Source organism: Sinohyriopsis cumingii, chromosome 2, assembly GCF_028554795.1.
Source record: "Sinohyriopsis cumingii isolate HCF-2022 chromosome 2, ASM2855479v2, whole genome shotgun sequence".
Lineage (NCBI taxonomy): Eukaryota > Metazoa > Mollusca > Bivalvia > Unionida > Unionidae > Sinohyriopsis > Sinohyriopsis cumingii.
The window spans coordinates 64,989,895-65,007,131 of NC_142962.1; the positions used below are offsets into that span (position 1 = coordinate 64,989,895).

A 17,237-nucleotide genomic window follows, 5' to 3' on the forward strand; every position below is an offset into this window, starting at 1 on the left:
TGTTAGTATAAAGAAAACTAGTCTCATCAACTAAAGCTACAAAAGGAACTTTCCGCAAAACATACACCCATCTCAGGCATATGACTAGAAGCTTTAGATGGAGGAATACATAAGACACACCGCAGCATCCTTAGTGGAACAACAAATGTTCAAATAAATACCACTCAGGGCGAGCTGAGTGCACAATGACCAAACAAGATGGTGTGCATCCGCCATCATGCAATTCACCCAAAACCAGCCTCGGCGCATGTGCTCATTTATTTCAAATAATAGGACATTGGACTTTTATAACAAATATTAGTCACTTGATTCCAGCTACTGTCCTGGGTTTTTTTTGTCCTTGTATTTTCTCGGTATCTGTAATAACATCATCACGATTGAGCATGACGCTCCTGTCTCAATGCCGTTGTAGACAGTGTTAATTTTAGATGCCGAGACTTCTAGTCGGCGGAGTGTAAGTATCTCAGTACGCTAAAAAATGCAATTTTTGTTAAATATTTTATTTCTGGATTCTGTAGCTGAAATTTGGTTTTCTACAACAAAAGTCTGTTTTATGACCTATAAAATTAGTTTAGTTTAAAGTTAATATAATTTTGGACTATATAATAAAATGTTATTCTGTTATTGATATGATACTGAAAAATTTGGTGAACTCGTTCTTTGTCCAAGAAATCGTTCACAATATTTTCAGAATCAAACCAATAAGCATTAATCATTGTAGATATTATGGAGTAGGCTCATTCTATATGTTCCACTTTAGCCAAACATGCTTGGGATATCTGTCCCATTTACGCTACAAACTATGAGTACACGAGTTAGTGTTAAGTGTAACTAGAAACTCAGATCCATGAACTTCACAGAAATGATACCAAAATGATGCAGTTCAACAAAATTGTATACAGTGAGGCGACATATTTTAGCAATTTAACTACTTTTCCGGTCACAAGATAATGTATAATGCTTTGGAATAATGAAACTCGTATGGATTGCTGTCTTATCTATTCTGCCTATGCATACTTTTTAAATGTTAGCAGTCAGCGCAGCAGAAATAGTTCACTGCGACCAAAAGCAACTGAATACCAATATAATGACCCTGCCATAAACCTAAAAGTATTCTCATGACATTTTTCAAACGCAGAGGCTAGCGTCCATTATTAATTTAAACATCATTTGGTACCATTAATAGCAAGGGTGCGTGCCACTCGATCCAGCCTATTAAGTGTGTAATTTTAGTTCAAATATCAATTGAACTACGATCAGACCAGAATTAACTGCACCATAGCACATCATATAAAACAAAACTATTATATGTTGAAACTTACCCAGTGTAAATTTGTGCTACGTTTTAGTGTAGTATAAGTGAAAATGTAATGAAAAATATTTTAAAATGTTTAAATTATGACAATTTGCATCTGTATATGATATACTCAGAGGCAGTCGGATATTTGGAGGATATATCACCGTAAAGGACGTCGTGTAAATCATGTAATTTCCATTGCTTGGTACTCCTTACTTCAGTCCTAAGTTCAGCAACCAATCTCGTCAGCTCCATTATTTGCTCCCATTTCTCTGATCGCTGGCCCTTGTTCCTCTTCCTGTGCCGACACACCACGGATGTACCTTTTCCCTCCCTGTCGTCTTAGCTCAGCTCTAGCGAACACCTCTAATTCGACAGCTATCTGTACCACATCATTAATCGTAACGGGTCTCGCTTGTTGTACCTTTAAGCCATGTCAGAATCGTCTAGGGCATCAATGAACTGTTCTTTCGCGAGCGTGTCGACTGAAAGTAAACTCACCTCTTGTTAGGTTAATGTTGCAAGGCGCCGTATAGCCTGCGTAAGCTCTGGCAAGGATTCTCCGTTCTTGCGAATCCTACTCCTTAGCTGAACTCTGTATAACTCGGTCTGGTTCGGGGGTGCGAATCTCTGTTTCAAATCATCAACTAATTCAGCCTACGGCTTATTTTTAGGCATTGCCAACAATTCTTGTGCTTGACCTCTAAGTAAAACCCCTTAAATACAGATCAATTTCTTCCTATGTCCAAGAATTTAGGGTTGAACACATCTCGAAGTGAATCATAAAATCCATCAAGGGTGTCGTCTCGTCGTACGACATCGGTGTAACGACTAGCCTCTTCAAGGTTCTGTGCGGAAGATCAGTCGCCGCACCGCTTACTTCTGAGACGGCTCGCTTGCTTTCAGACTTCGATCTGTCTGTGAAAGCTACATATACAGCATCCCTTGTCGCTGTGGTAACGGCTATCTTCTTGATCTTCGGTGATTCCGAGGGTGCCGACATCGCATGTCCACTAAAGTGAATGTGTCGTCTAAAGGTGGTTCTTTCTCTCGACGATACAGCTTCCTTCCTTGTCGTCTCAGCACTCCCATCAATAATCCCTATCCTCGCAGTTAGTCGTTTCTCCAAATCTTCGCATTCCTTCGTTAAGCGCCTAACTCATCTTCGAAAAGAATTGCTGTCTTCACCTCCGTTTCGGGAGTAAGCATCCTTGTGCCTAATTTTCACCCTCAATAACCCATCTTGATTTTGTCTTCTACTCCCTCGACCTATCCCACCGCTGTCGACAATTTGTAGGGAAATGCTCTCTCGGCTACACTACCCCGAGTCTCGCGATCTCGGCTTCTTTAACATAGGTCTTGTATTTGGAGTGATACCTCGCTGCATCTGTCTGAGGACTGGCACTCAACTGCATTCAACCTAAAGTAAATGATTTGCAACAAAGACTTCACCTTTGTCAAATATATACGCCATATTAGATTTTTGCTTCAGTACTTTGGCAATATACTCACCATTTGAAAACTATGTACAGCATGTCAGAACATTCTACAAGTAATTCAAGTTGATATGCTTTTAATGAAGTAGCCTTCATATTTTTAGCAAGTAATTTAAACAAGAAAACTAAACACATTTAATACCTTTAAGTTAGTATATGCTCGATCATAGTTCTTTTGTGTTATATTCAAAATATGCAATGTCTTCTGATATTGAAAGTGCTGCAATATCGAACACTTTAAATATCGACCACATTTAATTTTAAATACTTTCCATATAAGCAAAATACTGTAATCAACCTAGGATGTGAGCTATTTGCAATTCTGTCTCCGTTTATAACTTTGCTGGATTTTAGTGACTATTTGTTGCTAATGGAGTCGATATAAGAACGATATTTCTCAAGCCGAGTAATCAACCAGCTTTTGTTAACAGACATCAGTGTACAGTATTCACGAGCCTTTTTGATAGCATCGATTAGCTTCGTAAAATGAACCCTCCCTATTTTCTTAACATGGTGAATTTTTTTTGGATGATTTTAGGTATAAGTGTTTACTAATTTAAGTTACGAATAATTCATTGTATTGGTTGTTTGGGTCATGTTTTGCATTCCATGGCGTGAAGTACTAATATTCGGCTTAGAAAGGCTTACTGAGGAGTCATACAAATGTGCAGGAAGAAAAATCATGCAAGTGTAAAATTATTAGAGTTTCCTTATGTGCGGTCATTAGGTGATTAGAAAATGTATGCGCATTTATGAACCTTTAGTTGACAGATACTGTTGTATTGAGGTCGATGTAAATAGGGGATAATGGGACCGTCAAAGCCAGACACTTGCAGAAGTCGTTTGATTCTCTCGGTAGTGCGCCCACTTGTATGTAAGAATACTGTTAGTATAAAGAAAACTAGTCTCATCAACTAAAGCTACAAAAGGAACTTTCCGTAAAACATACACCCATCTCAGCATATGACTATAAGCTTTAGATGGAGGAATACATAAGACACACCGCAGCATCCTTAGTGGAACAACAAATGTTCAAATAAATACCACTCAGGGCGAGCTGAGTGCACAATGACCAAACAAGATGGTGTGCATCCGCCATCATGCAATTCACCCAAAACCAGCCTCGGCGCATGTGCTCATTTATTTCAAATAATAGGACATTGGACTTTTATAACAAATATTAGTCACTTGATTCCAGCTACTGTCCTGGGTTTTTTTTGTCCTTGTATTTTCTCGGTATCTGTAATAACATCATCACGATTGAGCATGACGCTCCTGTCTCAATGCCGTTGTAGACAGTGTTAATTTTAGATGCCGAGACTTCTAGTCGGCGGAGTGTAAGTATCTCAGTACGCTAAAAAATGCAATTTTTGTTAAATATTTTATTTCTGGATTCTGTAGCTGAAATTTGGTTTTCTACAACAAAAGTCTGTTTTATGACCTATAAAATTAGTTTAGTTTAAAGTTAATATAATTTTGGACTATATAATAAAATGTTATTCTGTTATTGATATGATACTGAAAAATTTGGTGAACTCGTTCTTTGTCCAAGAAATCGTTCACAATATTTTCAGAATCAAACCAATAAGCATTAATCATTGTAGATATTATGGAGTAGGCTCATTCTATATGTTCCACTTTAGCCAAACATGCTTGGGATATCTGTCCCATTTACGCTACAAACTATGAGTACACGAGTTAGTGTTAAGTGTAACTAGAAACTCAGATCTATGAACTTCACAGAAATGATACCAAAATGATGCAGTTCAACAAAATTGTATACAGTGAGGCGACATATTTTAGCAATTTAACTACTTTTCCGGTCACAAGATAATGTATAATGCTTTGGAATAATGAAACTCGTATGGATTGCTGTCTTATCTATTCTGCCTATGCATACTTTTTAAATGTTAGCAGTCAGCGCAGCAGAAATAGTTCACTGCGACCAAAAGCAACTGAATACCAATATAATGACCCTGCCATAAACCTAAAAGTATTCTCATGACATTTTTCAAACGCAGAGGCTAGCGTCCATTATTAATTTAAACATCATTTGGTACCATTAATAGCAAGGGTGCGTGCCACTCGATCCAGCCTATTAAGTGTGTAATTTTAGTTCAAATATCAATTGAACTACGATCAGACCAGAATTAACTGCACCATAGCACATCATATAAAACAAAACTATTATATGTTGAAACTTACCCAGTGTAAATTTGTGCTACGTTTTAGTGTAGTATAAGTGAAAATGTAATGAAAAATATTTTAAAATGTTTAAATTATGACAATTTGCATCTGTATATGATATACTCAGAGGCAGTCGGATATTTGGAGGATATATCACCGTAAAGGACGTCGTGTAAATCATGTAATTTCCATTGCTTGGTACTCCTTACTTCAGTCCTAAGTTCAGCAACCAATCTCGTCAGCTCCATTATTTGCTCCCAGTTCTCTGATCGCTGGCCCTTGTTCCTCTTCCTGTGCCGACACACCACGGATGTACCTTTTCCCTCCCTGTCGTCTTAGCTCAGCTCTAGCGAACACCTCTAATTCGACAGCTATCTGTACCACATCATTAATCGTAACGGGTCTCGCTTGTTGTACCTTTAAGCCATGTCAGAATCGTCTAGGGCATCAATGAACTGTTCTTTCGCGAGCGTGTCGACTGAAAGTAAACTCACCTCTTGTTAGGTTAATGTTGCAAGGCGCCGTATAGCCTGCGTAAGCTCTGGCAAGGATTCTCCGTTCTTGCGAATCCTACTCCTTAGCTGAACTCTGTATAACTCGGTCTGGTTCGGGGGTGCGAATCTCTGTTTCAAATCATCAACTAATTCAGCCTACGGCTTATTTTTAGGCATTGCCAACAATTCTTGTGCTTGACCTCTAAGTAAAACCCCCTAAATACAGATCAATTTCTTCCTATGTCCAAGAATTTAGGGTTGAACACATCTCGAAGTGAATCATAAAATCCATCAAGGGTGTCCTCTCGTCGTACGACATCGGTGTAACGACTAGCCTCTTCAAGGTTCTGTGCGGAAGATCAGTCGCCGCACCGCTTACTTCTGAGACGGCTCGCTTGCTTTCAGACTTCGATCTGTCTGTGAAAGCTACATATACAGCATCCCTTGTCGCTGTGGTAACGGCTATCTTCTTGATCTTCGGTGAATCCGAGGGTGCCGACATCGCATGTCCACTAAAGTGAATGTGTCGTCTAAAGGTGGTTCTTTCTCTCGACGATACAGCTTCCTTCCTTGTCGTCTCAGCACTCCCATCAATAGTCCCTATCCTCGCAGTTAGTCGTTTCTCCAAATCTTCGCATTCCTTCGTTAAGCGCCTAACTCATCTTCGAAAAGAATTGCTGTCTTCACCTCCGTTTCGGGAGTAAGCATCCTTGTGCCTAATTTTCACCCTCAATAACCCATCTTGATTTTGTCTTCTACTCCCTCGACCTATCCCACCGCTGTCGACAATTTGTAGGGAAATGCTCTCTCGGCTACACTACCCCGAGTCTCGCGATCTCGGCTTCTTTAACATAGGTCTTGTATTTGGAGTGATACCTCGCTGCATCTGTCTGAGGACTGGCACTCAACTGCATTCAACCTAAAGTAAATGATTTGCAACAAAGACTTCACCTTTGTCAAATATATACGCCATATTAGATTTTTGCTTCAGTACTTTGGCAATATACTCACCATTTGAAAACTATGTACAGCATGTCAGAACATTCTACAAGTAATTCAAGTTGATATGCTTTTAATGAAGTAGCCTTCATATTTTAGCAAGTAATTTAAACAAGAAAACTAAACACATTTAATACCTTTAAGTTAGTATATGCTCGATCATAGTTCTTTTGTGTTATATTCAAAATATGCAATGTCTTCTGATATTGAAAGTGCTGCAATATCGAACACTTTAAATATCGACCACATTTAATTTTAAATACTTTCCATATAAGCAAAATACTGTAATCAACCTAGGATGTGAGCTATTTGCAATTCTGTCTCCGTTTATAACTTTGCTGGATTTTAGTGACTATTTGTTGCTAATGGAGTCGATATAAGAACGATATTTCTCAAGCCGAGTAATCAACCAGCTTTTGTTAACAGACATCAGTGTACAGTATTCACGAGCGTTTTTGATAGCATCGATTAGCTTCGTAAAATGAACCCTCCCTATTTTCTTAACATGGTGAATTTTTTTTGGATGATTTTAGGTATAAGTGTTTACTAATTTAAGTTACGAATAATTCATTGTATTGGTTGTTTGGGTCATGTTTTGCATTCCATGGCGTGAAGTACTAATATTCGGCTTAGAAAGGCTTACTGAGGAGTCATACAAATGTGCAGGAAGAAAAATCATGCAAGTGTAAAATTATTAGAGTTTCCTTATGTGCGGTCATTAGGTGATTAGAAAATGTATGCGCATTTATGAACCTTTAGTTGACAGATACTGTTGTATTGAGGTCGATGTAAATAGGGGATAATGGGACCGTCAAAGCCAGACACTTGCAGAAGTCGTTTGATTCTCTCGGTAGTGCGCCCACTTGTATGTAAGAATACTGTTAGTATAAAGAAAACTAGTCTCATCAACTAAAGCTACAAAAGGAACTTTCCGTAAAACATACACCCATCTCAGCATATGACTATAAGCTTTAGATGGAGGAATACATAAGACACACCGCAGCATCCTTAGTGGAACAACAAATGTTCAAATAAATACCACTCAGGGCGAGCTGAGTGCACAATGACCAAACAAGATGGTGTGCATCCGCCATCATGCAATTCACCCAAAACCAGCCTCGGCGCATGTGCTCATTTATTTCAAATAATAGGACATTGGACTTTTATAACAAATATTAGTCACTTGATTCCAGCTACTGTCCTGGGTTTTTTTTGTCCTTGTATTTTCTCGGTATCTGTAATAACATCATCACGATTGAGCATGACGCTCCTGTCTCAATGCCGTTGTAGACAGTGTTAATTTTAGATGCCGAGACTTCTAGTCGGCGGAGTGTAAGTATCTCAGTACGCTAAAAAATGCAATTTTTGTTAAATATTTTATTTCTGGATTCTGTAGCTGAAATTTGGTTTTCTACAACAAAAGTCTATTTTATGACCTATAAAATTAGTTTAGTTTAAAGTTAGTATAATTTCGGACTATATAATAAAATGTTATTCTGTTATTGATATGATACTGAAAAATTTTGTGAACTCGTTCTTTGTCCAAGAAATCGTTCACAATATTTTCAGTATCCAACCAATAAGTATTAATCATTGTAGATATTATGGAGTAGGCTCATTCTATATGTTCCACTTTAGCCAAACATGCTTGGGATATCTGTCCCATTTACGCTACAAACTATGAGTACACGAGTTAGTGTTAAGTGTAACTAGAAACTCAGATCCATGAATTTCATAGAAATGATACCAAAATGATGCAGTTCAACAAAATTGTATACAGTGAGGCGACATATTTTAGCAATTTAACTACTTTTCCGGTCACAAGATAATGTATAATGCTTTGGAATAATGAAACTCGTATGGATGCATTGTGTCTGGGTTTTTTTGTGCGTGGAGGTGCTGTGTATATTTTGTATACATGATACTATTCTTTTATGTAGCTATGAAACTTTTTTGGTCATGTGCCAAACACGATGCGTTATGCAAAATCTCTTAATGGAGGAAATGCAGATTAATGAGCGAAGAAATAGTCTATACATAAATATTTGTTAATGTCAGCCGTGTCAGAAAGAAACATGCCGATACGACTATTATCTTCGGATGGTAGAGACAATATAATTTCCAAAATATCTTCCCTAGTGACTATATCCAATGGATATTATTTCTGTATAGAAGTACCGTACATAGACATCAAGTCAAACATTGCATATAATTTCATTACGTTTTACCCAGATATATTTGATACTGGTGAAATGGCCATTTTTGTCTGCTACGGTTTGGTTGGGGTGTAGTTGAATGTGATTGGGTACGAGTAGGGATTGAGTTTAGGTATAATCGATTTTTATAATCACGTACCCCCCCCCCCCAACACAAGACCTCCAACCACATCACCTTCTATCCGAGTTGAGTTGAATCTCTTTTGACGGAAGTCCATCCAGTTTACCCACTGGATTGTTTTCTAGTAAAGTTTGGATAGAACATAATCCATCCCCTCCACCCCGACCTCCCCATTATATTTTGGTCATGGATTTAACATTGATGTAGTGTATAACATGAGAAACACGGTGGCCAAGTGTGTTAATCAATAACATTCGTAACTTCAGAATGGTTGATTATAAGAAATTTACACACATTGAGGTTACCTCCACTGTTGTCTAAACTCTGCTGATAACTCTTCATACCATTTCTATATTTCTTCAAAGTTACAAATCGGAGATCACGTCTGAGTGGTATGGTATTTTGACGTAACAAAAGTTTCTCTCATGCATAATGCACGAGTCAATTAGGAAAGAAACCCCGAGACTTAGCGCATGTTAAAGCACTTTGTTTCTTTGTTTGTGTTGTTGTTGTTGTTGTTGTTGTTGTTATTGTTTATCTGATTCGAAGCGTTGGTGGACTTAACGATGGATATGTTTTCTTAAATTCGAGCCTGAAATTCGAGTCACACGAAGCGAGCGAGATGAGAATGTTTTGTGATTTTAAGGGCGAGCATCTTAGACCACACTGGTACCTGAGCCCATGATTTTCCTTTCCTATTTGTTAAATTGTTATTCAGAATGTTTCTTTCCTCCCATTCCTGGCGGGGAAGCCGTGCAGTTCCTATCTTAGGGCCCCTCTCTTCTACTGCAAGAGGTATGTCTGGCTCACCTTTCTGGAAATGCATCAACCCCTACCATCATCTCCCCCCCCCCTTCTATGTTTCGGCGAACAGGACCACTCGGTTTTAATTTACTAGGTCAATTGCCCGTCCTTGGACGGGAATTTTAAAAAAAAAGTAAAATATTTTGGAATCAGCGACTTTAAAAGAACGTTTAAACATACAAATACAAATAAAGTTTTAAAAGAATTGTGATGCCGCCGATTGTTTCGAACTCGCGACCTCTTATTAGGCGGCATCGATTTCACAGAAAGACAAAAGGCGGTTTTTTATGACTAGGTTGATTGCCGTCCTAGGACGGGAATAAAAATAAATATATAAATAAATAAACTGGGGAAGAGAGTTTAAAAGAAGTTTGAAGATAAATATAAAAAAGTAATTAAAAAATATAGTCCGAATGCCGCTACGATTTTCAGACTCGTGCCCTATTGTTTGGCAGCCGGAACATATAGAAAGACAAATGTTTTTTATGTATAAGATATACCAGGGTTTCTACAAGGCCATGGTGTTGTTTTTGTTTTTCAAGTCGGAAAATATGTTCTTCCACATCTGATCAAGACATCTGTAATGCAATTTATTATTTCTTTGTATAGCTCTTTGCTATTTTTATCCGTTGTGTATAGTACGTTTTCTATCTGAAAGGTACGATGCTGGTTTTTTTTTGTTTTTTTTTTGCAGTTAATTTCTTTTTCTCTGTTTTTCAGTTCATTATCGAATGACTTTTTTGCGTATAAACTTTGTTTTGCAAAAGGTGATATACTGGTTAATTTTTTTAAAAATATCTTCTAAATGTTACATCTCCAGTTAGCCAAACAAATACTTTCCCTCAATCCATATTTTCTTGATCTGAATATATATTTAAGAACTATAGTTTTGATATATCTTTTTTTTTTGTTGTTGGTTCTATTAATTTGGTTTTATTATTGTTTCTGTATATCCCATGCATTTGTTTCAACGTATACACAAAGAAATGTATACTTTTTACAGAGACTCCTTTTTATCTAGTTATTTTTATAATGCTTTTTGAAATATTTTGTAATTTATAATGTCTAAGATGTTGGATTATTTAGTCATCCCTCCATCTGTAACGTAGTCGAGCTGACCCTTTGAGGCCGGGCAGGGTTTTAAAGAAACAATAAACACGTTCGTGGATGACAAATGACAATATATTAAACACTGGTACTAATGATATGAAAATAACAGAAAAGCATATAAAATGAATATAAAACACATACGATATATACTTTTGACTACTATGTCACATTCAAGTAGTCAAAAAGTTCTAGAAACACTATGTAAACTTCATGTATACAAATATCTCTAGCAAACTTTCATATAAACAAATGCTTTTTGCAAACCCATATAATCAACTACTGGTTGCAAACATTTATGTAGTCAGACACTACTGTCATAATTCACATGTAGTCAAACCACTACTTGTTATTGTTCTTTTACTTGTAGTCAATACACTACTTGTTATTGTACTTTACTTGTAGTCAAAACACTACTTGTTATTGTGCTTTACTTGTAGTCAAAACACTACTTGTTATTGTCCTTTACTTGTAGTCAAAACACTACTTGTTATTGTGCTTTACTTGTAGTCAAAACACTACTTGATTGGAAAACACACGTTGACTCGGCCTTCTCTCTGGCACGGTCACTTTCCCCTCCGCACTTGTACCCGTACGTCGGCATTGAATCGGTGGGTTATACTAGTTATGGCACACCAGACGTCATGGTATTCACAAGCCCATCCGGCTGCTCATAACCGGCGAGCTGAATATGGAAAATAAACACACCTTTCCAGTAGTCTATTTTAATTGGAATGGGTTTTGTTGCAACTACTTTAAGAATATACGATAGGCACGAAGTATGACATAGGAATGCTATGCAATAAAAACAGATATACGTAATGCTATGACATTAATACATACATAATATGTTTTCGAAATTAGTCGTGATAGCGACTAGATGAAATTAACTCGTTACCACATTGCCTAGGTTATATCTTAATAAACTGAATTGCAAATACGATAAACGATGTGACCACATAATACAACAATGAACGTGCTTTTACGAAACTGAATTATTGTAAATAATAAAAAGAGTTGACTAAAAAAAACATTCGACTCACCCAACTGTTTGGCTTTAACGAAATTACAATGGCACCTGCCCGACAGCTGAATATGTTTAAGAGCTTCCCTCTGTATTGGCTGTGCCCTTCAATATCTCTTCCCGATATATATAGTAGTGCGCACTAATACATTATTTCGCACGTGCCGCGCGAGCAATAAAAGCGTCACGCGATAAAATTACATTTACAGAAATATTACAGCGCGTGAAACAAGACAACCTGATTTAAATGAAAAGTATGGAAGACTAAATGAGCCATATCGGGCATTTCGTAACACACCTCCCCCTTCAGAAAAGTATACTTACTTTCTAAGACGACGAAATCACACGATATGGTCAACAGAATGGTTCAATTTCTACTGAGATAATCTGCACCTACATTTTCCGTGCCTTTGATGGCTTCAATCCGGAACCTGTAAGGTTGTAAAGATAAGGCCCATCGCATCAACCGTGAATTATTAATTTTGGCCTTATTGAGGTAAAGTAGAGGCTGATGGTCTGTTTCCAAAATGAATTCTCGGCCATGGAGGTAGGTTTGGAATTTATCTATTCCCCAGACTACTGCTAAGCACTCTTTCTATTACCCAGAAATTCCTTTCTCTCGGAAGCAATTTCCTGCTGCCGTAGGCGACTGGGAGTTTGATTCCATCCTGTTCCTGTAATAATACCGCCACTAGTCCTAACTCTGAAGCATCGGTTCTCAGAATGAACACTTTGTTCAGTTCTGGCAACTTTAGTATGGGGGGCTTCTGTGAGCAGCTTCTTTAAAGTATTAAAAGCTCTGTCCTGATTCTCCCCCCACTGAATTTTATTTGGCTGTCCCTTTCTGGTCAGGTCTGTTAAAGGACTCGCAATGGCCGCGAAATTAGGGATGAATTTACGATAATATCCTGCCAGGCCAATAAATGACCTAACTTGCTTCTTCGACACAGGTGGCACTGAATCCCTGATTACTGCAAGTTTCTTGGGGTCTGGTTTCAACTCATTTACCCTCCCAACTACGTGTCCTAAACATTCTAAACTTCCATACCCCACGTTGCATTTGGTAGGTTTTACAGTCAACTTATCTTTACGTAATCGATCTAGAACCCTGGCAACATCGCACAGATGCTCTTCCCATGTGTCGCTGTATATAAAGATATCGTCAATATAGGTTTCCACATGTTTCAGCCCTTGCATCACTTTCCGCATTAGCCTTACACAGCTAGCCCCAGCGTTTACCAACCCGAATGGTAAAACTCGAAACTGGTATAATCCACTCTCGGTGGCGAACGCAGTCATTTCTTTCGTTTCCACCGACAGCGGTATCTGCCAATATCCCATTGTCAGATCCAGCTTCGTAATATATTTGTGCCCTGCCATACGTACGAAGATGCTCTCTACGTCCGGTATGGGTTCGGCATCAAATACCGTTCGCGTTTTCAATTGGCGAAAATCAATGCAGAACCTGTTCGTGCCATCTTTCTTTTCAACTAGGACGACAGGCGATGCATAAGGTGAGCCTGACTTCTCTATGACTCCTAACTTAAGCATTTCTTCGACTTCCTTTTCGATGATATCTCTGGATGCATGAGGCATAGGGTAACCCTTGACCCGAAATGGTTCATGTGACGTAAGTTTAACTCTATGCTCTAGAACATCTGTCTGACCGGGTTTGTCCGAAAATACGTCTGGGTATTTGTCAACAAGATCCTGAGCCTCCTTTCTTTGATATTCCGTCAAATCGAGACTCACATTGACTCCAGTCTTACCCATCTCGTAAATCAGTAATCCATTCAAATTAAGTCCTGGAACGGACTCTTGTTCCTCATCATCCTCGATGATGGCTACACCGACTATGTTTAAAATTCCCTGTTCTGTATTTGCATTCGCTCGATCGTAATAGCGTTTTAATAAGTTAGCGTGGAACATGCGGGACTTCCCACCTACATCAATAGTATAATCCATACCTCCCTTTTCATCTACGACGGTATATGGACCTTCCCACTGTAACATTAACTTGTTTCTATCAGTCGGAAGTAAAACCAAAACTCTGTCCCCATTTTTGAATTTTCTATCGCGCGCTTTTGAATTATAATAGCGAGCCGCGCGACTGCTAGCTTGCCTTAACGTTTCTTGGGCTATTGCACAAGTTTCTCTCAATTTGTCCTTCAAATCACACACATACTGGTATGTGGTTCGAATCTCGTCATCTGTCTCGTCATCGGACCATAATTGTCTTAGAATTTTCATCGGTCCTCGCACGGTTCTGCCATATAAGAGTTCAAAAGGCGAAAACCCTAGACTCTCTTGAGGAACCTCTCGGTATGCAAACAATACTGCATGGAGATATCTGTCCCAATCGTTCGGACGTTCTGCACACATCCGTCGCAACATTTGTTTGAGTGTTCCATTGAACTTCTCAACTAGCCCATTGCACATTGGGTGGTACGGAGTGGTCCATAATTGCTTCATCGATAGAAGTCTGCTAACTTCTGCCATGAGTTCGGATGTGAACTGTGACCCACAGCCTGTCAGAATCTCTTCCGGTATCCCCAGCCTACTAAACATTTCCACTAAGGCATCGGCCACTCGCTCAGTTTCGATGGATGGTAGAGCGACGGCTTCCGGGTACCTGGTTGCATAATCGACCATGGTCAAGATGTACCTATTCTTAGGATCTGTAAGAGGTGATAACGGACCAACAATATCTATCGCCACGCGCTTGAATGGAGTTTCAATCAAAGGCATTTTACCGATAGGTACGCGCTTGACTCTCCCTTTATGTTGCGTTTTTTGACAAATGTCGCATGATCTGCAATACCTAGTTACATCACCGTGAGCCCCTGGCCAGTAAAATTCCATAAACACTCGGTCTTTGGTTTTTGTAGACCCCAGATGACCCCCCATCGTCGACTCGTGTGCTAACTTCAACACATGCGGTCTATAGTTCTGTGGCACCACTACCTGTGTAAATCGTCTGCCTTCACGAGTAGTATGCTCCCTATGTAGAATATTGTTGTTATATTTAAATCTATGGCAACCGCCACCTTTACATTTCATGACTTCTCCCGACGCGGCTTTATTTCTGATTACCGACAACGACTCGTCTCTAGTTTGCTCCTTAATTAATGCACCTTTATTTATCATTGGTATAGCATCGGGTACTTTTAGCTTTGGCAAAGGTTTCTTTCTCTCAGCAGCTTGCGACCTAGTTTCAATAGCCATGGAAGTTGGAACATCGGCCATTGTTATCCCTGGTGCTATGGGATTCAATACCCCTTCTATGTTACCTACTATTAAATCATACAACGGTCGCTTTACGCAACACGCTGTCACTGCGCCTATCCAATAGGGTGTTTCGATATGGACGCATGCAGTCGGCAACTGTACTGCAGTATTATCCATCATTCTGACAGACACTGTTTTTCCAAGGTATTGATCTGGCCTTACCAGACTCTGCTTAACAACAACAGTATTACATCCGGTATCTCTAAGTACTGAAGCCCTAACCCCATTCACTAACCCCTCGCTCTGTGTTGCTACGTTTGACACATTTTGATTGGAGCTACTCCTATTGCTCTCTACACGAGCTGACGAACCTACCATATACGAGACTCCTACAGTTTTTGATAAATCCCTCTTACGCTTCGGACACGCACTAGACATATGGCCCCATTCTCCGCAACTAAAACATTGTTTTCTCTGTCTATCCTGACTTCTAGGTCCCATCTGATCTGACCTAACTAATTCCCCCCTTCGGTTTTGTGGAAAACTCTTCCCGAAACTACTCTTATCTGAATTCACCTGCTTACTTTCCTTAGGACCCCTCGTGTCCCGGGCTACCACATTCAGAACCCCTCCGTGTGCGTCAGCGAATATATCTGCTTGTTTAGCCATTTCACTAGACCTATTAAAAGTTTTCTCTTTTAAGTATTGGAATAGTTCCTTACTACATACTGCTAGCAATTGATCTCTGATGAGAAAATCACATACTGCATCGTAAGCCTTTGCGACTCCTCCGCAAGCTAACCAACGGAATAGGTAATTAGATATCCTATATACAAACTGGTCAAAGCTTTCCCTTTTCTGGTTTACTAAATCGGAATTTTTCCCTAAAACCCTTTTCAGTAAGTTCAAACCTTTTTAGCAATGCATCCTTTAACAAATCGTAATTAGTTGCGTCTGTGCTCGGTATCCTAGAGTACACTTCTAAAGCTCTACCTTTCAGCAAAGTGCTAAGGTGTAATGCCCATTCTTCTTTTTTGAGTTTTTGCGCAGTAGCATCTCTTTCGAATCTTAACAGGTAACTATCCAAGTCATCTTTATTTTCTTCGAATGCTGGAAGTTGTGGTTGTTTGAATTTACCCAGCTGCGATACCCTATCGTTCTCTAGTCGAGACCGTTCTAATTCTAGCTTTTCCCTTTCAATACGCGCGCCCAGCTCTAATTTCTCGCGCTCTATTTCCTGTTCACGTTGAAACCTTTCTTTTTCGGCTTCCTTTTCCGCCTGAATTCTCTCCTGTTCGCGTTGAAACCTTTCTTTTTCTGCCTCTCGTTCTTCCTGGATTCTTTCCTTTTCAATGCGCGCGCTTAGTTCTAACTTCTCGCGTTCTGCTTCAAACCTTTCTTTTTCGGCCTCTCGTTCTTCGGCGAGTCGCTCTCGTTCTCTATTTTGTTCATCCTTAATAAACTGTCGTAAGGTTTCCCCTTCATATCCCAGTTGCTTACCAAGCTCTGCCAATTGGCTAGTGGACATGATTTTAAATACTAGTACGTTCTAAAACGAGCGTCAATAAATTAAATGCTTCTCTGATTAAAGATAAAGTTCAGTTTCGTTTACAATCAAATATACAATATTATTTCTCAAAACACCCCTGTCTCAAAGGCTTTCCCCGACACTGTTGGATGTGCAAACTCAAATTAACAATCCAAAAGTGTTCTCGGATAGAAAGTTGAATCCCATCGCTGCCACCAAAATTGTAACGTAGTCGAGCTGACCCTTTGAGACCGGGCAGGGTTTTAAAGAAACAATAAACACGTTCGTGGATGACAAATGACAATATATTAAACACTGGTACTAATGATATGAAAATAACAGAAAAGCATATAAAATGAATATAAAACACATACGATATATACTTTTGACTACTATGTCACATTCAAGTAGTCAAAAAGTTCTAGAAACACTATGTAAACTTCATGTATACAAATATCTCTAGCAAACTTTCATATAAACAAATGCTTTTTGCAAACCCATATAATCAACTACTGGTTGCAAACATTTATGTAGTCAGACACTACTGTCATAATTCACATGTAGTCAAACCACTACTTGTTATTGTTCTTTTACTTGTAGTCAATACACTACTTGTTATTGTACTTTACTTGTAGTCAAAACACTACTTGTTATTGTGCTTTACTTGTAGTCAAAACACTACTTGTTATTGTCCTTTACTTGTAGTCAAAACACTACTTGTTATTGTGCTTTACTT

General features: G+C 38.8%; 1 protein-coding gene across 1 annotated transcript; it reads right to left on the bottom strand.

The window, feature by feature from the left end:
- Nucleotides 1-12,327: 12,327 nt before the first annotated feature.
- LOC149805059 (uncharacterized) lies at nt 12,328-15,642 on the bottom strand. The gene has a single exon (XM_089933518.1). The coding sequence runs from the start codon at nt 15,640-15,642 to the stop codon at nt 12,328-12,330; it is 3,315 nt and encodes a 1,104-aa protein (XP_089789644.1).
- Nucleotides 15,643-17,237: the final 1,595 nt, after the last annotated feature.